Source organism: Melopsittacus undulatus, chromosome 3 (genome assembly GCF_012275295.1).
Source record: "Melopsittacus undulatus isolate bMelUnd1 chromosome 3, bMelUnd1.mat.Z, whole genome shotgun sequence".
Taxonomy (NCBI): domain Eukaryota; kingdom Metazoa; phylum Chordata; class Aves; order Psittaciformes; family Psittaculidae; genus Melopsittacus; species Melopsittacus undulatus.
Genome location: NC_047529.1, coordinates 49981640 through 50002092, shown reverse-complemented (window position 1 = coordinate 50002092; position 20453 = coordinate 49981640). Strand labels below are relative to the sequence as shown.

Sequence of the window (20453 nt, the reverse complement as noted above, 5' to 3'; positions counted from 1 at the left end):
CTAATCTTATTTGCTAAACCCTGACATGTTTTTCTTACCTAAGTCTGACATGGCTCCTAAGCACTCACTGTTTCCAAGAGGGAAAGTTCTTGAGACAGTGCTGCTTGTTTAGTTGCAGAGTGGTTTTCAAAGCATACCTATTCCTCAGATGCTGTTTTCACATCAGTCTTGGTCCTTGTCAGCTCAAAGGAATGAGCTGCTTAAAAGCAGCCTCAGATAATCTTAGGAGGCTGCAGGGTTAACACTGCTAGATTACTGAAGGAGTTAATGAGCTCTTTTGATTTAGATTATGATTTGGGTTTGTTGCCCTTTCAGATGGCTTTCAAAAAGTGCTGAAGCCAAATTGGATATGTGAAAAGAGCTGCATATTCTCAGCATTCAGCAAAAAGTTTCCTTGAAAATACTGTATGTGTGGTATGCGGAATACCATATTGTGTCCCAGTATTGTCCTTGAAATGATAATACTATTAAGGGAGGAAGCAAAACAAGGAGTTTTGAGCATGTTCTGTTACTGGACAGTTGCCACTGTATTGCTTCTCACTTATTTACTGTGTAAAACATAGTTTTCTCTGCAAGTTCAGAAACATAAATTCCATTTATGAGGAACTGAAAAACCAACACAGTATTTCTTACTAGTTTCTAGTTATTATAGTTTCAGGGGTTTATCATGCAGTGGAAAAAAGGTTTTGCTTTTGACTTGTTGTGGGGGTTTTTGCTGTTGTTGTTTTTGTTGTTTTTTTTTTTCTAGCATACACCATTATATTGTTCAAAAAGGCATTTGTTTTATTATGTACAGTGTTAAGATTAGACTTCAACAAAACAATACTCTGGGCTGTTGTCTAACTCTGTATTTAATTGTTATTCAAGGCTTATTGGGTGTTGGTTTCCAGTGCTTTGGCAACAAAGAAAAGCTAAAATCCAGTCCTTTGCAACATCTTTTTGAGGTAAGTTCAACTAGGCATTTCAGATGATGGTCCATTTAACTTGGTTGTCAGTTTTGTATAGAATGCTCTGCAGGGTCATTATGAGACTCATGTTGGATTTGAACAACCTTAATTGAAGTACCAGTTCTAGCCTGGGCCATGGCAGGAGAGAGTTTTTACTTGGCTGTGGCAGCAGAGATAGGGTTCATTAGGCTGAAAAATACCTCTCATAAAGGAGGTAATCATATGGGTACTTAGGTTGCATTGATTGCTGCTACTACCAGCTGGCTTGACTGCTATCAGCCATCTTAACTGGCCGTAGGGGACCACTGAGTTCACTGAGGTGACTGAAGTGGAAATGGAGTCTCACATCAGATGCTGTAGTATGTGGTTACCAAAGTTGCATGTATGGTGTAAAAATCCTTTTCTTGCTAGTGTTTTTAGAATACATAATACTTAATTTCCATTGCTCAGTACACAATTCACTGTCATTGAGCAAAAGGATCTTTAAAGCATTTTGTATCTAAGATGGAGCCTTAGCTGGAGAAGAGATTGTCATTCTGGAATACTGTGCTGGCTCTGCAGAATGCTCTTCTTTCTTCCATCAGTGTGAAAGCCAGAAGGATTAGGAGGTGCAGTTTCAGCTGACAAGCATTCGGGGAATGCCTTCCAGCTGTAGAGAGGACTGTTTCATTTCAGGAGGTTGCTCTTTTGGTTGCCCACCATGCCCACCAGCATGTTTTTCTCAAATATTCCTGATTTCTAACTGTTCAGCTGCATTCCTATTTTGTATAAAATACCAAGATGCTTCAAAGTGCTGGATTTTTTCTGCTTTTGTGTGAAATTAATATTTCCTGTAGTTCATTTGAAAATTTCCGCACTTTTCATATAAATAAATGTATATTCAGATGTACCTTTTCAAACATCTTTGCTCCTTTTATTTTGCTCGAGCCAGATGCAAACATGCCTTTTGCAGTATTTTTGCTTTATAACAGCAGAGATTTGAGGCAGGGGGGTGTTAGAATGCACAAAGCTACTGAGAAAGGGTTAAATTTCCCCTTTAAATTTCTTTCTTGTGGCAGATCTGAGCAAACGTTAATCTTTGAGGCTTGTCAGCAGAACTGCCTCTAAATCTCTAAAAGTCTTGGGGCATAAAAGGAAGGGGAAAAGTTCAAGAGTTTTGCTGTGGAAGCTTTTCCTTTTCTTTCTTTTTATTTTCTTTAATAGGCAGAACCCACTCGAGCAAGGCATTGTTGGCAAACTCCTTGGCTGAACATTGCAGGAGTGAAGTTTTTAGGATTATTTAGTTTTTTATCAAGAGTGTAAGGATTTGGGAATCAAAACTGTTACAGAGACTTAACAGTTAAGCAGCAGTGAACTATTTGGGTCAAAATACATGGTGTAGCGACTAGTTAATTTAATTGCTTTTACACAGTATTTTTAAAAACACTTCCATGGGTGTTCAAGATGCATATGGAAAGCAAGGAATTATTGTCTGGCTGAATATTTATCCTTTAGATATAAAGGAGTGTGTTAATGAACAGCAGAGCCCAATTTGCTGTACAGAGGCAGAGTTAGCTAATACAAGAGTTTGTAATGCTTTTAGCAAACTGACAGTGCCTCCATGTGCGTCTGGCCAAATGTGGACATTCATATGCTTGATTTGAGCCACTGAATGGCTGAGTTTTATATAGAATCATGGAATAGTTAGGGTTGGAAAGGACCTTAAGATCATCCAGTTCCAACCCCCCTGCCATGGGCAGGGACACCTCACACTAAACCACATCACCCAAGGCTTCATCCAACCTGGTCTTGAACACTGCCAGGGATGGAGCATTCACAACCTCCCTGGGCAACCCATTCCAGGGACTCACCACCCTAAAAGTAAAGAATTTCTTCCTTATATCCAATCTAAACCTCTGCTGTTTAAGTTTCAAGCCATTACCCCTTGTCCTATCACTACAGTCTCTAATGAATAGTCCCTGTAGGGCTACAGCATCCCTGTAGACCCCCTTCAGATACTGGAAGGCTGCTCTGAGGTCTCCACGCAGCCTTCTCTTCTCCAGGCTGAACACTCTGTGTTCATGAGGTAATAGACAATTTTTAAAGCTGCTGGAAATAATTGTTGCTCATTGATTGAAGTGATTTTACTTTTGCCTGGTGTTGTATTTTTACCTGTTTTTAAAAAGTATTTTAATTAGTAAATCATTTTCTTGGGTTTTAAGTGGGGCTTAAAGTCTTGTCTCACACGGTACTATTGCATGTTGTTGAATTGTGTTGGTATGGAAATCATAATGTGGACCTGCTTTGATAACATTCTTGCATATCAAACATTAGGACAAGATTCACCTTGAAGGATGAAACTAGCTTACTCTCATGATGTCTAATACATTATTGTTATTGTATCTGAAGTAGAGAAATCATACTAGCAGGGTATATGTATTTATGAGTATGTGTTAGTATGGGTGTAGAGCACCATAAGTAAGTGGCTTTTGGATCTGAACTGGGTTTCTAGCTAGGACTTTGCTGCTTCAGCTGCCATCTCATTTTTAGGTAGTGCAGTTGTTATAAATATCAACTTTGTGGTCCTCTGAGGAAAAGTCTCTAATTTAAAAATCTGTGATGGTTTCCCTTTCATGCATAAATTAGTTCTTCTGTGTTCTGCTGCTGCAGTTGTCTCAAGGTTATGAAGAGGACAATAGCAACACCAATAAGGAATTTTTATGACATTGTTCTTGTTTCATGATAAGCTGCACATTTTCCTAATGGAGTTCGGACTACTCATTTGTCCTTTAAATGAGAAACGTATTGCTTTAAAATGTCTTTAAAATTTTGACATTACAAATGTCATCTTTAAATGTATTTGCATTGTTCTTGTAGAACTTTGCATATATTTACTGGAGGAGAGGATTATACTTCTTCAACATTTTCAGTGCCATTATATTTTAGGTGTATGTGCAGATTAACAAAGAAGCAGATGATGAAAACGTGAAAAAGCTGGCTAAGGATTTCTTTAGAAAACTGGAAGAACATGATGAGCAGGCATTGTCACTTTGGAAACAATTTAGAGACTTCAGTATTGAGGAATACATCCGAATTTATAAGGTACAGATCATCTACTGCTTTTTTCTGTGTTGTTGATAAAATGGTCTTTTGTAATCTATTGTTCCATCAGTCTACTTGACAGTACACAGCACCTTTCCATCCAAGAGGCTGACAAGCAGTGAACTGATTTAGGGACAGAGGTTGCTGTAATGTTGTCAATTAATTGCTTTTCCAGTAAACTTTACAATGTTGTGGGAAAGATATTTCCCAGTATTCCAGATTATGCCTCATTCTGTTTGGAAAAGCACAGTAGTTGATTTAACATCCAAACAGCCCATCACTTTAGTTGCTGACACCCTGGATACATTTTATTGAATGGGGTCCATGTAATTGGCCCTTAGACTAATTCTCCCTTTTTAGAAGCCCTGAAGCTGGGAGTATGGTGCTAAGCAACAAAGTAAATCAGTATTAGATAAATGTTGTTCAGTTTTGCTTTATCTTTGTAGCCAGCAGCAACCCACTAACCCTAACTGTTTCCATGCAATAAATTTTATTAGGAGATAGCTGTTTTCACATTTCTGATCTAATGTTATAGTGCAGAGCTGTGTATGTTGCGTATTAAATCAAGTATAAGAAATTATAGCAGCAGGAGTTTACAGTAGTAATCAGTGCATATATTACCTGCAGGTTGAGTTGAGCTAATATACAGCCATCTGTTGCATACTGTAATCTCAAGAATGAAGCCAGTGTCCACTGTTTTGTGGTAGATATTTGTGCCACTGCCCACAGAATTAATCTCATGAGAATTTGGGAAACAGGAGTGAGAACACCTTCTGTCACTGAATCCAGTTTCTTAGTATTAATACTATATAGTCTTACTCAAGAACCAACTGAATCTGTCTGAAAACAAGCACATGTTTTTCTTTCCCACATTCTTGCTGTGAAATTCTGGAATGGGTGCCAGTTTTAATGGGCTTAGACACTTTTCCTAACTTGCAGTTCCAAAGAACTTGTGACTTGTTTTATACCACATCTTTCTTTTAGTATTATTCTTCACTTAAAACTGCACTTTTCCATTTCCTTCCTCTTGATATATTTGTGGAAATTGGTCATGTCTTCTTTCATCCTTGATTGTAAAGTTAAGTGGGCAGCCCCTTCCTCAGTAATCCAGATTGCTTGGCTGTGCTTTAATTTCTTCCCTGAAGCATATCACTGGGTTCTTGCCAAGTACTGTAAATTAAGATCTCCTAAGTGAGAGCTCCTCTGTAATCCCAGTGGAAATCTGACCTGACAGGTTAAGGGGGTACTGGGCTGTGTATGCAGCTGCATCATGATGGTCACTCCTCATTGATCACATAATGGCTGGCACAGCTGGATCTTTCCCAATTCTGTTCAAACTAGTAAATATCAAGCTATTGGACTGACAGTTTTGTTGCCCTCAGTTAAGCAACTTGTCTTTTGTACTACTATATTTCAGGCAGTTTTGACAGTTAAGGTCATACTATCTCTCCTAGGTGTACCCTCAGCCTTCCTAGTAATGGTCATGTCTGTGTGCTCAGCAATGCTTGTGAGCAGCTCCTGCTTTGTAAAATGTCTGTTAGTATCCTTTTAAAACAAGACTGGTTTCATGTCTAAGCAGCAACTCTGCAGTCCAGTGGTTTGCCTCCAGCACAGCAAGTTAGAGACCTGCCTCAGAGTTTTTGCACTAATTGCTGTATCCGGTTTATGCCTGATTTCTCATGAACATTATATCCAACACCGTTTATTCAACTGAGGGAGATTAATTTTAATGCAAAAATGGATAAAATCAAAACCCAAACATCCCTGTTGCCAGTGAAGCCACATTTCCTGGAAGAAAATTGATCTTTGCACTCTATGTGACCTGTGACACAAACCTACATCTGACAGAATGTGAAGAAATTATTAGTCTCGTTCTTAACAATGTCACCCTTCTTTGATATTCTTGGAACTTTGCAGCGTCTAGGAGTGCACTTTGATGAATATTCCGGAGAGTCATTTTACCAGGAGAAGTCCCAGGAAGTTCTAAAGATGCTGGAGGATAAAGGACTCCTTCAGAAAACAGTGTATGAACTCGTTATTCCATTTATTGGTGTAGTTTACTTAACATCTCAGTTGCATTTCAAATGAGATATTGACGAGTGAGGTTTGTACCTAATCTAAGGGGTAGAGTTTTCCTTAGATGGTTTTGGTAGCTGTTCTACTGAAACACCAGTAGGATTTGTGCAGTTGGTGAAAAATAAAGTTTGAATTTTCTAGCACAGAAGCCTGCCCATGATAAAGCAGGTACAAAGACAACGTTCAACTCCTAATGGCCTTTTAGGCTGTTAAATCAGTTTGTTAGCTGCATGTGCCATTTAACAAGCAGAGTTAGGCAAGGTTCTTGCCTTGAAGGAGCTGCCTGGCTGAACTGGGATAGAAACTGTAGTCATGGAAGGCACCAGAATGTGGGCAGGCTGGGGGGGGGGGAAAGGGGGCTGTGTGTGTGTGTGTTCCATATCGATAGGCTTTGTTTTGCTTGCCCTGCCTGAACTTACCTGCATATTGGATCTGGTTTGCAGTTACTTCTGTGTTTTCTCTCAACTTACAGAAAAGGAACAGGAGTTGTGGATCTTTCTGAAAAGAAAGACCTCTCACTGTTTTCCACTGTCATGCGTAGTGATGGGACATCTCTTTATATCACAAGGCAAGTAAGCCCATCTGTGTTTATTGCCACTTATTTTGCTGGTAAGCTTTTGTATGTGAGTACATTTGTAGCTGATAGTACAGATTTGGAAGCTTTTTATTTCTGGGATAGAACACCTTTGTTAATGAGTAATTGTAACTGGAACTAAAAATGTAACTATGATGGGATAAAAATGGCTCAGGAAAAACAACTGCCTTTAAGTATTTTTCCTCTCCTCAAGCAGTCTGCTAGTAAATCTCCTCTATCTTCATACTTTCTCCAGCTACTGAAATTGAAAACAAAGCTGGGATCTCTTCATCTAATAAATACCTGCCAAATAATTAAGATTTTAGAAACATCTTTGCTTGAAATGCTTATTGACAGTGTGATGCAGAAGAAAATGGCTTGTTCAGCCATGTCTTCATTGATTCAGTGGACCATCAGCAGTGTAACATCAGTTTTAGCACTGTTTTCTTGCCTTCTCATCACTATCAAAATTCCACTAGGGTATTTTAATATGGAAGCCTTAACTGTTTCTTTGTGCCATTAATGTAAATAAATCAGATGTCTAGCCCTTGAGGTAAAGTGTGTACAGCCTTTTCAGGGCAAGGGTGTTACAGGGATGCTGCAGTCGATCTTGAACACTGGGGAGTTGCTGAATCCTGTAGCCTGACAGAGGCAAGGCTGCCACAGATCCATGCCCACAGGTTCAACCAGTAGTAAGGCTGAGCACCTGTTTCCAGTAGGCACACAAACTCATGCACATACGTACCCACAGCCAGCCAAAGAGGGCATCACAGACAAAACCACTCAGCACAGTTGCCTTCATTCTTTCCTCTCTGTCTCAGTAGGATGAAAATTTATTAGTGTGAAGAAATACACATGTATTTTGTGTGTGCCTATATACACACACCTATGTATGTGATATAGATTATCTACGTAAGCAATACACATATGTGTTGTATGTACAGACTATGTATGCACAATGTGTAACTCTCCGGTAGCTGAGCTTCAACACTCCAGCTGGCCTCAGGATCTCCAGGTCTCCTCAGTTGCTAGCACCCAGGCATGTGAGCCCCAAGGCCCACATCCCCACTATAGTTGCTACTATAGGCACAGTGTATTTCTCTAGTAACTGAGCTTAGACACGCAGTCCATCCAGCAGCTGGCCCTGGATCCTCACCCTCTGCTGCTGCCTCCTACATATAGACACATGTAAACAGACAGGTCTCAGTCAACCCCCCGACTCCTCATCTTTGAAAGCACACACTTAAGTTGGCTTCCAGGCACAGCAAAGCTATTTCAGCTTGGTATTTATAAGAGCACGTAGGGACAGGACAAGGGGGAATTGCTTTAAATTGAAAGAGGGTAGATTTAGATCAGATGAAAGGAAATTCCTTACTGTGAGGGCAGTGAGGCACTGGCACAGGTTGCACAGAGAAGCTGTGGCTGCCCCATCCTTGGCAGTGTTCAAGGCCAGGTTGGATGGGGCTTTACGCAGCCTGGTCTAGAGGAAGGTGTCCCTGTCCATGGCAGGGGGATCGGAGCTACATGAGCTTTAAAGTCCCTTCCAACACAAGCTGTTCTATGAGTCTATGATATTTGCTGTCCATCACATATGGGTATGTGTTTCCTCACTCCAGTTGTTGGTAGCAGAGACACTTTGGTCCCTGTAACTGACCCATGCTCAGATTTCAGTTGCTATCACCTAATTTCACTTAGTTCCAGTCCTTTCAGTTGCTGGCACCACAGATGCATGGCCTACTCCGAGCTGTAGTTTGCAACTACAGTTACTGATACTCAGATCTCCAAACATGCATGAATGCAGATGACAGACCCCCTTGCCCAGGAAAAATTTGAAATGGAGTTTAATGCAAAGACAGGACAAACTGTGCTGATCCGGTGTAGGGCACAACCAGATGACCATACTGATGAGCAATTGGTTTACAAACCATTTGTCCTTTTGATACCTTCTCCCTATCTTTTCCTATCTTTGGTTACTCCCCTAAGCATCCCATAATTAGTCTTGTACAATTGCAAAATGCTTTTCCCTTGTATCCCATGTGTCCCATGACCCTTAGGCAGTAATGTCTCTCAGTCAGAAGGTGGTCTGGAGAGCTGTTCCTGGTGACCTCTGGGGCTGGTTTCAGGCTGGGACATGGGGCTGATGGCTCTCCCGTGACAGTCCTGGAAGGGTCTAGAGCAAGGTGTTTTTTCTCTGTACTACTTTGTGTGTGTGAAGATTAGCCTGACTGTTTTCCAAGAGAAGGTAATTTCTCTCAAGTCCAAGTAGATTGATAGTGCCGGTAGGCAGAGACCAGACTTAGCTCTGCACATAAATACTTTCTTCAGTAATTTCCATAGCTAGTGGTTTACAAAAAGCCTCCACCATTTAAACACATCATAAAGAAAGTATACATGTCTTCTTTTTTGTGTAATCCCTACAGAGATATCTTTAATCAGGCAGTCCTCTCCCCAGCAGAAGAGTAGCTTCTTTTCCCAAGAGGCAGCGAGTGAAGTATGTTTGAGTGAAAATCCAAATAGTTTCTTATTACCTCTTTCAGAGATCTGGCTGCTGCTATAGACCGAATGAATAAGCATAGCTGTGATACCATGATTTATGTGGTAAGTAATTCTAGATTGACTGAACGCTTTCAAGCTTGACTCTCCAATAATCCAGGGGGGCTCTTGCTTGCAATGTGACTTCAGCACATAGTATTTTTGGCAGGGAAATAGACACCCTCACTGCCCAGCAGCTGTGCCTCAGTGTGGCAGTGTTTCTTGGTTCTGTTTCAGTTCACAATGGATGCACAAAATGGTTGCAAAATCAGTTCTGGAGTTATTCTCCATTACAAAAATGTATTGCAGTTGCTGTTAAAGAAACCTGCACTCAATTGACACTATATAAAATGTTGTAATTAATATTTAACAAGTGAGGAAAAGCTGTTAGTGTTACAAAGGGTTGTAAAACATTAATTTAGAAAGTAATGATCTAAAATGAATCTAAATCTGAAGTCCTAATATCTTATCTGAAATGTAAATTTTTACAGCTTTGAACAGTGCCTTGATTTCATTATGTAGAAATTGCACATGAAGTGCAGCTTAATCAGTCTGGACAGATAAGCAGTTGTAGATGGAGAATCTGGTTATATTTCTCATTTTGATTTTATTTGCTTTTTAATAATTCCAACAGTTATCAGTAATCGTAGAACAGTAACTGTTGGAAAGGACCTTAAGATCATCTAGTTCCAACCCCCCTGCCATGGGCAGGGACACCTCACCCTGTGAATTCACACACAATGTGAATGAGTAGCAGGTTTATGTCCTCATTTGTGTAGAACTCTTTTTTGCTCCAGTATTACCAAGGACGTATCTCACAATGCTTTTACATCTTCTTTATCCCAGATTTAGAAGAATATCATATTTTGAAAACCATGTTCTTTTAGGTGAAGTCAGTTACTAACATGGAAAAAATGCATGTTGTTTGTGGTGTGTTTGGTAATGCCCATGTATCTTCTCTGGTACAGCTTTTTCAAATGGGGCAAATACCATGATTCAGGGGAAGAGGAGAGATCAGTAACCATGAAATTACATACATGGATAGTTTAACATGTGACTTTTAGTTAAGTTACATTCTTCCTTTTACTTTCAGTCTTCGGGAAGTTTCCAGTAGCTTACCATTCCCACATGTGGTCATAGAACAGGGATATTTTTTGGGGTGAGTTGGTTGGGTTTGGTGGGAAGTTTGTTGCCTCTCCTGATTGAAATGTTCACTGGCATCAGAGAGCAGTGTGGCTGTTTAAGTGCAATGCATTAGGAATTAAGAAGACTGTTTCCTGTGTAGTTCACATGGGCAGCTAATTATTTGTGTTGGTTATACTATGAGGGTAGTAGGGAAAAAGGTAAAAGGAACAGTTAGAAAGAAAGAAAGTAGTTGGGTAGGTGTCCTGTACAAATGAGAATGTTGCCTGAATGGGGTGAGCTAGTGTGGAAGCAATAGTCTTGAGTTGGCTGGTTGTTTATAGTTGAATGCCAGTAACTGTTTACTTCCTTGCCTGGGTGTCTTTGTTCTGCTCCCAGTCCAACCAGATACGTGGCAAAATGGGGCTGTGATGCAACCAATGTGTCCCTTACTATCAATGTCTCATTCCAGTTGGGAATGATAGATTAGCCTGTCTAGTCCTGTTTCTCTTAACCTTGCATAGGTTGCAGAGGTGTTTCTATGACACTGTTAGTACTTTTATGACTTCTGGCTTTCTGAGGGCTGAGAATGTGGATCATAAAATGAGAAGGCAATAACATAAACTGACAGGAGAGTCTGCGGGACAGAACTGTGGAGCTGCCACCTGGCTGAGCTTTGCTGCTGTTCTGTGGCACTACTTTGTCCTGGGTTAGGACTTCATGGGTGTGCCGTGGTTTAAACCCAACCGCACAGTCTCTCTCTCACTGCCCTCCTCTTTCTTTCCTTCCCTCCCCTTCCCCGCTCCCGGAGGGATGGGGAGGAGAATCGAAAGAAGGTAACTCCCATGGGTTGTGATAAGAACAATCCAGTAACCAAGGTATAACACAAACCACTGCTGCTACCACCAATAATGATAATGATAAGGGAAATAACAAGGAAGAGAATATGATACCACCCACTGAAATGAGCCCAACCCAGAAGAGATGATGCCCTTCTGGGTAACTTACAGTTACCTCCCAGGCCATGACATGCTGTGGTATGGAATACCCCTTTGGTTAGTTTGGGTCAGGTGTCCTGTCTCTGCTTCCTCCTGGCTTCCCCTCCTCCCTGGCAGAGCATGAGACTCACAAAGTCCTTGGTCAGAGTAAACATTACTGAGCAACAACTAAAAACATCAGTGTTATCAGCTCTGTTCCCAGGCTGAAAGTCAAAACATAGCACTGCACCAGCTACTAAGGAGAAAAATTGACTGCTACTGCTAAACCCAGGACAGGGTGTAAGTGAGAACACCAGTGATTTTAGTCTTTAATTATTAAATACAAATGCATTTCAGAATCCTGATCTTGCTACAAGAAAATTAGATAGAGGCTCTTGAGTCTTACTTCATAAGATCATCTTATTTTCATCAGGTCCACTTGTTTAAAAGAACATCAAACTGGTTTCTTACTTGTAGTGCTGTAAATCAGTGCATTCAGTAATTTATATTAAAAAAAATCTGACTTGTTTCATAAAAATGTAATGATAAAGCAAATGCTAAAAACATTTAAAATGGGTGACATGTATTATTAAAGAGGTAACTAAGATTCCATTGAATGTTGCACTCCAAGCAGATGAAAACACTTACGTATATGCAGAATTAAATGTAATCCACACTGTGAGACTGCAGACTGCTCCCCTCAATAATAGTTTTTGAAAAAGTAAATTACTTTTCTAACCAGATGCAAAATCCTGTTGCCACAGATTTCAGCTGTTGCACTTTCCAAGTCTGTCCTGACTTCATAGGTCTTAATTCTGCTTGCAGTGATTTACTAGCACAGTTTCTGTGGTGTTATGTGTTTGTATGTTGAAAGCTAATCCTTGTCAGATTTGAAGTGTTTTCTGATATGCACCTATTCCATTCCTTAGACAGATAAAAGTCAAAGCAGTCACTTTCAACACTTGTTCCAAATACTGAAGCTTATGGGTTATGACTGGGCAGAAAGGTATGTACTTATGAATCTTACTGATATACCTTTTTTCTGTTTAAGAATGGGTAGTATGTGCATTGGAATTTTAGAGTGCTCTTTTGTCCACCTAACATTGTGCTGTAGCACACATCATGTGGGCAATTTGAATGAAACTAAGCTCCAAGGTGTGCTGATGTTGTGCAAATTATGAACCATAGAGTACAAGCAGATGTTTGGCCTGTAGGACCCAAATAAAGCAATACGGAGGGAAAACAGCCATCAGAAAACAAACCCTCAGAATTGTGTACAATGTGACACCAGCCTTCTCATTCCATACCTCTGGTCTGCTTTAACTGTGAAGCTCTGGCTGTGAAAACCAGCCCTCTCATTTCATAGGTCTTTCTTAACTGCTTAATGTGAAAAAGAGAAACGATCTTTCAGAGGCATTACGGCATAGCTTCTGGGGTATTGTGTGATCATATATTAAATTATTACTTCTTAAAGTATAGCATTTTAGCAGCAATTTGAATCTGAGTTTGCGTCAAGCTTCAGGCTTGAAATATTTATTGCAGGGAAATGTATCCCCGCTGTTACTCACTGTATTTACTGGCCTTGTTAGCAATTTGAGCAAAGGTCAGTCATGGATCTGCAGACTAAATCATACTCCTCTCTGATAGACTGCATGTTTTTGTGGTTAAATATAGGGTTTTAGCTTTCAGGAATATTAGTCTGCCTCCTTTCTCAGTGCTTAAAGTTGCACTAAAATTACCCTGGGTTATGGATCCAGAGTAATGCTTGGGGTTATTGTGAGCAGGAGCAATGGAAGTTTTATTATTAGCAATGATTAATTACACTTTTAGCTTAATGTGCCCACAATAGAATTATTATGACTCCCTTTCTAATCTTATTAACAGATCTGTGTTGCCACAGTAATTTGATCTGTCTGCATCCTGCCTCTCCTCATTTTACTGTAGTTTATTGCATGGAGTCCTCTGTACTAAAGCTGGTAGCAAAAGAGGTTCCCGAGAGCACAGAAATGACCAGGTTATCATAATTCTGATAATAATTTTCCCCTTATATAGTAAGTATGGAGCTTTGGTTGCTGAAATGTGAGTTACTGATTCTATCACCGAGCTTCCCACGTCACAGCACTGTATATTCAGCTGTTACTGCTATTTCCTGATAGAGAATCCAGCTCCGAACAAACACACTGCAAACATTTCTCTTAATTAAAATGTAATTTTAGGTCCTGCTGCTTTTCACCACAGGTGCCAGCATGTGTCTTTTGGTCTAGTGCAAGGGATGAAGACTCGGAGAGGAGAAGTAGTTTTCCTCGAAGATGTTTTAAATGAAGTTCGCTCAAGGATGTTACAAAACATGGCTTCTGCAAAAAGTTAGCTACTTCAGGTCTTATTAACTTCTTTTCTGTGTTGATCAAAACTGTGTCTTCTGTTCTACTCTTCACTTTTTCCTGTCTCAAATTAATGGCAGTGATATGCTCTGTGCACTTTCTGTATCTCCCACAGTATAAGGAGTGTTAAAATAATCCTTTGCTACTTTGTGAGCTTCCCTAAATTACAGATTTGCAGATTTTAATATCCAGTGGCATTATTCCATCACACTTTTGCACGGTGAAGGAAGTACCTGCCTTTGCGGGACAACAGTTGCTTTTTTTCTGAAGGGACAAACTAGTCAATGGTGTGGTTGGGGCTGGAGTTCAGGGAGCAGTCAGATTTCAACCAAAGGACTTGTAGCTCTGACAGTTTTCTCTGGCAAGACAGACTGTAGCTTGTCTGCAGCTACTGCCTTGTCATCTTCCCAGCCTCAGGAGTATTTCTGGAGGCCCCAGGAGGTCGCTGCTCTGCAGTCCAGACTGCTGAAGGGGATGTTTGCCTGCATCTGGGGCTGTGGCTCTAGAGCCCTTTCCTTCTGACACAGTAAAGATTCAAGCAGTTCCCAGTGAAATGCTGCCCCCTCTTGTGCTTTCTGGAGTTACTGAATGTGCTGGATGAATCAAACAGGTTAGGTAATGTGCATCTTCGTTGTTCTGCCTCCTCTGCTTTTTTAATCCAGATAATTTTGCTTGTAGAGTGGACAAGAGGAAGGCAGGCAGGCAGAATGATACAAAGGTGACCACCCTATATTCAAACTAGTTTTACTGTAGAGATGGCGCTTAGAACTTCAGTTTAAAGGTTAGTGGCATAGCTAAGTGCAAAGCAAACTTACTTTACTGACATAGCAGAGGTGCAGACCCACATTCCATAGCACAGCTAGTAGGCAGAAGAACTGCTAAAAGAAGCAATGTATTCAGGTGGCACTGTAGCATAACCAGAGCTTATCCATTAGCTCCTAAATTCTACCTGTGCTTGTAGAAATTTTCCCCTTACATTTGAATTCCTGCCTTACTTCCCATTTCCTAAATTAGACATGGTAAATCCTGAGGAAAGGCTGAGAGAATAGCCACTCATAGAGACTTCTCAGGGCTGTGAACTGTCCCCACATATTTTTCCCTCTATTCCTCTCATGAGACCACGCCTGAAGTCCTTTGTCCAGCTCTAGGGCAGACAATTCAAGAGGGACGTATTGAAGTAAATCCAGAGGAGGCCACAAAGACAATCAGAGGGCTGGAGCACCTCTTCTATGAAGACAGGCTGAGAGCTGAGCTTGTTCAGCCTGGAGAAGAGAAGGCTCTGAGGAGCCTTTAATTGTATGAAGGGAGCTTATGAGAAAAACAGAGAAAGACTTTATTACCAGGGCCCATAGTGATAGGACAATGGACAGTAGTTTCAAACTGAGAGTAGATTTAGGTTGGAAGGAAGAAGTTCTGCCCTGTGAGGTTGGTGAGGCCTTGGCACAGGTTGTCCAGAGAAGCTGTGGCTGCCCCACCCCTGACAGTGTTCAAGGCCAGGTTGGACGGGGCTTTGAGCACCCTGCTCAAGTGGGAGTTGTCTCTGCCAGTGGCAGGAGATTGGAACCAGATGATCTTTAAGGTCTCTTCTAACACAAACCATTCTATGATTCAGTTCAGATTCTCTGAGTATAAGCAGTTTAAATATCTATGGTGGATGGTGTGAATACTCCCAAAATGACATCCGAATGCTCCATTAGCCATTTCTTTGACTGTTTATGCCTCCACATCAATTGGAGATGTTTTCTATCAATTTTTAAATAAAATCTGAATTGCCCTGTCATTCTTTTCCTTATGTTAGAGATTGTCTGTCTCAGTTGTGAAGAGGAATTCAGTGTAGTCTATCCGGTTGTAATGAACCCTTTCAACATTAAAATGTGCATTACACATACTAGGAGAAGTGGAAAAAAGCCTATCTGAAACAGCTGTATCCCAGCTTTTAAGAAGGATTTATATCCTGGACTATTTGCTGTTTGTATCCTGACAATTTCTAAATTGCTAGTTCACTGTTATGGAAGATTTGCTGTTTTATTGGCATCTCCAATCTGAGCAAGGGAGCCATTATGCTGCTACAGACTTATGAGTCCTTTTTCTCTGTTCCTCTTCAGCAACCAAAGAGATAGAAGACCCTATAGAGACAGCAGAGAAAGTTGGCCTTGCAGCACTGATAATTCAAGTGAGTCTGAGTTGCCTCCCGAGGTGTTTGCATCTTTTGTGAAAAGTTCAAAATGGAGACGGAGAGCCATATCCAGGGGATGTTAATTTATTCTCCCAGGACTTCCGGGGCCTTCTGTCATCTGATTATCAGTTTAGCTGGGACCGAGCTCTTCAAAGTCGTGGAGATACAGGTGTGTTCCTGCAGTACACCCATGCCAGACTCCATAGGTAAGAGGAGCATTTGTGTGCAGAAGTATAGTTTGACATACGTTTTAACCTTATTAACTTCTTTGTCAATTGGTCGTGTTAACTCCTTCCCTAAGTATGATACATATGTACTCTGCAGCAGAGGTGTAAGTTTATCATAGGAATCACCGAGGCTTTCCAGAAGAGCAAACCAATTAAAATGAAATTTCTACCTCATTTCCACAGGGTTGAGATAAGTGTCCATGTACTTCTTCAGTTTTAGGAACAGCCTTTCTGTGTGCTTGGTGTCATTGATGAAGAATGGTGGCCCTAGGATTAAGGAAACTGATTTAAAAAACAAAATGCTGTACTTGTAAGATATACCACATCACAGAACTTAGATGTTTTAGGCTACCACTGTAGCTAGTGGGTTCTTTTTCGATCACTCATTTCTCACTGTTGTAACCAACTTGTTTTGACTCAGGTCAAACACCTGACATATTTAATTATTTCTAAAAAGAATTTCAGAAGAGTCCAGTTTGAACAGTTGTATTGATTGCAGTGATCTCTCAGAGCATTTCTAATGCAGACATTGATACGGGTTTCATAAAAGCATGTTAGGTACCTTGCTGTATCAGGCCAAAGGCCTGTACCAGCTTGGTATTCTATCTGAGGCAGTAGTAACAGAAGACAGTATTCAGGGAGAACATGCAAGCCTGATCCCTCTCTGTAGTCCATTCCTTTTCTACTCCCTTATCATCTGGGTATTGATGGTGCTGAGGTATCCTTACTGGGAATAGTAAGTCCTCCCTAGTCTTTTCCTGTCCCTAGTCTCTAATCTTGTCGATCCTAAATGGCTAGCACAAATTTTGTTATCTTGGGTTGAAGTCAGCAAGTCTGTCTCAATGTTCTACTCAGCTTGAGCAAAAGATGCCTACCCTTTTTCCTTTAAAAATACAAATTACTGTTTTTCTTGTCCAGCTTTGCTAACAAGAGCTTTTAATCCAATATTTGTTTTTTTATTCTTACATTTTAGTTTAGAAGAGATGCATGGGAATAAGCAGCTAACTGACGTTAATGTGGCGTGCTTGCAAGAGCCAGATGCCATCTCTGTTCTTCAGCATCTTCTCAGGTTGGTCTAGTTTTCTTTACAAATACCAGGAACAAAATACCATTGTCCCTGAGACAGTGCAGAGGTTCCCCTGATTTTTGTCTCTCACGTCTGTAGTACATTTCTGTAACAGCAGGCATCCTTCCTCTTTGAACAGTGCCCACCTGGGACATGCTGACCAAGATAAGCTGCTGAATGCATAAGCAAGAGATGTTATAGCTTACTAAGAGAATGAGGAGTGCTCCCTCCCTGCTGCCATAGCTGCTACGTGACCACTGAACCCTCACTATCAGAGCTAACTCCCACTTTTCCTGCAGTTTGCCTTTAAAGGAGGAAAAGCTCGGGGAAGGGATGTTCAGCTTGGGTGTGCTGGCAGGAATAGAATCATAGAATAGTTTGGGTTGGAAAAGACCTTGATAGCATGTAGTTCCAACCTCCCTGCCATGGGCAGGGATGCTTCACACTAAACCATGTCGCTGAAGGCTCTGTCCAGTCTGACTTTGACCGCTGCCAGGGATGAAGCATTTACCACTTCTTTTGGCAGCCCATTCCAGTGCCTCACCACCCTCACAGTAAAGAACTTTTTCCTTACGGCTTGTTACCAGTCTCCAGCTGGACATTGAACTGTTGACCACAACTCATTGAGTGCGGCCATCCAGCCAGTTCTTTATCCACCGAGTGGTCCACCTATCAAATTGATGTCTCTCCAATTTAGAGACAAGGATGTCATGTGGAACAGTGTTGAATGCTTTGCACAAATCCAGGTAGATGACATCAACTGCTCCACCCCTGTCCATCAGTTCTGTAGCCCCATCATAGAATGGGGCTACAGAATTGGTCAGGCAGGATTTCCCCCTAGTAAAGCCATGCTGGCTGTCACCAAGCACCTTGTTGTTTTTCATGTGCCCTAGCATGCCTTCCAGGAGAATCTGCTCCCAGATTTTGCCAGGCACAGAGGTGAGACTGACTGGTCTGTAATTCCCCAGGTCATCCATTTTCCCCTTCTTGAAAATGGGGTTATATTTCCCTTTTTCCCGTTGTCAGGAACTTCACCTGTCGACCACGATTTTTCAAATGTGATGGCGAGTGGCTTTGCAACTTTATTTGCCAGCTCCTTCAGGACCCATGGATGGATTTCATCAGGTCCCATGGACTTGTGCATGTTCAGGTTTTTAAGATGATCTCAAACCTGATCCGCCCCTGCAGCAGGCATAAGGTCTTCATTCTCACAGGATGGGCCTGAAAGCTGAGCAAAGAAGTTCACTCCTGACTTTAATTGGAAATCTGTTCAGCCCCAGAAGTGTTGGTAGCTTTTTGCAGGCTGGGAAAAAGAGGATATGTACAAGTGGACAGCAGAACACATGAAGAAGAAAAAATGGATCTCCATGACTGCCTGTATAATCCAGTTTAATATCATCTTACAAAAGTTGATTTTATTCCAGGACTATGTAAATCCACTTTGGTTTTGTATTTTCTAATGCTGCAAGCTGAAGGGAGTCCTTTAGCTGCTTAAAATTCTAATCTGCATTTGGTAAATGCAACATCCTCTAAGGGACGATTTTGATTGCCTTGTTTATTTAATAGGGTTTTTTTTTGCTGCTAGGAACTTACAGTTAGTGTTGAAATGTAAAACCAGACAGTGTTCCAGGAGCAAATACAATTCTTGTATTCTCTTTGCTCTAGCCTGCCTTCTTGAGCTCTGCCATCTACAGTGCTTGCATGATGAGAAGTACAAGTGATCTCCTTTAATAAGTGAATGAGGAAGAAATAATCAATTCTGGACTAATTACATGGTTGGGAAGATTGTTCATGTCAACTCTGCAGTTGTATTTGTTCTTACTTAAGCTGTCTGATGAGCCTTTTATCTGAGTTCACCTTTCAATCCCTTTAACACCAAACAACCCTCTTCTTTCTTCACAGGTATGATGAGGTTCTGTATCAATCTTCTCAGGATCTGCAACCCAAGCACATCGTCAGCTACCTGCTCACACTTAGGTAAGGTGATTGCTGATACTGGCCATCTATCTCTGGTAAAGACAGGTGTTCCTGAGCTGGCTCTGCAATCCTCACATCTGCACTGCTTTGAAGAGCAAAGCAGTGGGAAGATGTAAATTTGTGGGACAGTTTCTCTGGAGCAGGTAAGGTATGAAGTAGGCTAGCAAATAATGTAACAGAGATTGAGGCTAGCAAATAATGTAACAGAGATTGAGGCTGGAACCAGGTACAAAGGAGGCAGAAACTAAATGCTTTCAACAAAAAAGGATCACATTGCTGTAACTCGGTGTCTGAACTCAGACTAATCCTGTCTTAAAGAGCAGATTTAAGTGATAAAAGTGCTCTCAAAGTTCAAAATTTCAGCTAGGAAATTCTGTCCAAATCCCTTTAATCACTGATCTCAACCTGTGTGTTGAGATGAACGAAGCATACTACTGTAAGTTATGCAGCATATTAACTTGCCTCCATAGGGACCTGTCTCTTTTAACAGCACTGTGAAACACTGGAGAAGACCTGGAACAAGTAGTAGGCATGTGTATGGGGAAAGCCTTAATGAATTAAGGAAAATTGCATAAGGAATCTCACACCTTGGGAATGACAGGACATGCTTTTGAGGATCTTTCCAGCCCAGTTTGGGTTTTTGTGTGGGTGTGGTTGGTTTGTTTTGGTTTTGGTTTGGGGTTTGGTTTTTTGGGGGGTGAAGGTGTCAGGGGTGGATTGTTTTGGGGTTATTTTACAAGCATGAAGGTGTTGATGGCATGCCCTGATAATATGCAGACTACAGAAAACCATGCCCTCCTTCAGCCAGGTGGAGATAAGTCTCTGGCCTGCTGCAGTTGTGGCTCTTCCAGTTCTGCTGCTTTTTGTGGCCGATAGCCCTCCTCTGGTCAAGAAACTTGCTTGTTCTCAACATTCTCCTTGTGTTTTCCATTTCAGCCATCTTGCAGCTGTGGCACATAAAACCCTTCCTGTGAAAGGCAGCGCCCCTGAAGTAGCGCAGGTATGGCACAGCACGGGGCTGTTCTGTGGCTGGGGTCTGAGTAGGGTGTCCCTTCCAAGATGAATGCTCCCTTGGGCTTTGCCAGCGTAGCTGTGTATTCACTGGGGTGAATACACACCTGCAGGCTAATCATCCAGCAGGCAGGCTCTGCTTTGGGAAGGCAGGAACTGCTGTCACTGCTGGGTCTGCTATGCCTAACTTCCCAAAACAGCAATCTCCATAAGGACAGCTGCTCCAAAGCCAGTCAGAAGTAAACATTTGAGCAAGTTATCTTGCTGGTGAATTTCTGATGGTTTCCTTTAGTGGTTATGTGGGAA

The 20453-nt window shown here is 41.3% G+C and overlaps 1 protein-coding gene across 1 annotated transcript in view; it reads left to right on the top strand.

Moving 5' to 3' along the window:
- The window catches only part of RARS2 (arginyl-tRNA synthetase 2, mitochondrial), a 30554-nt gene that overhangs the window by 8943 nt on the left and 1158 nt on the right, over positions 1-20453 (top strand). The window contains exons 8-19 of the mRNA XM_005153121.3: positions 868-944; positions 3873-4028; positions 5946-6052; positions 6577-6672; positions 9216-9276; positions 12239-12315; positions 13548-13672; positions 15796-15863; positions 15963-16072; positions 17067-17162; positions 19062-19136; positions 20073-20136. Coding sequence (XP_005153178.2) covers positions 868-944; positions 3873-4028; positions 5946-6052; positions 6577-6672; positions 9216-9276; positions 12239-12315; positions 13548-13672; positions 15796-15863; positions 15963-16072; positions 17067-17162; positions 19062-19136; positions 20073-20136 — 1112 coding nt within the window. The remainder of the gene's footprint in view (positions 1-867; positions 945-3872; positions 4029-5945; positions 6053-6576; positions 6673-9215; positions 9277-12238; positions 12316-13547; positions 13673-15795; positions 15864-15962; positions 16073-17066; positions 17163-19061; positions 19137-20072; positions 20137-20453) is intronic.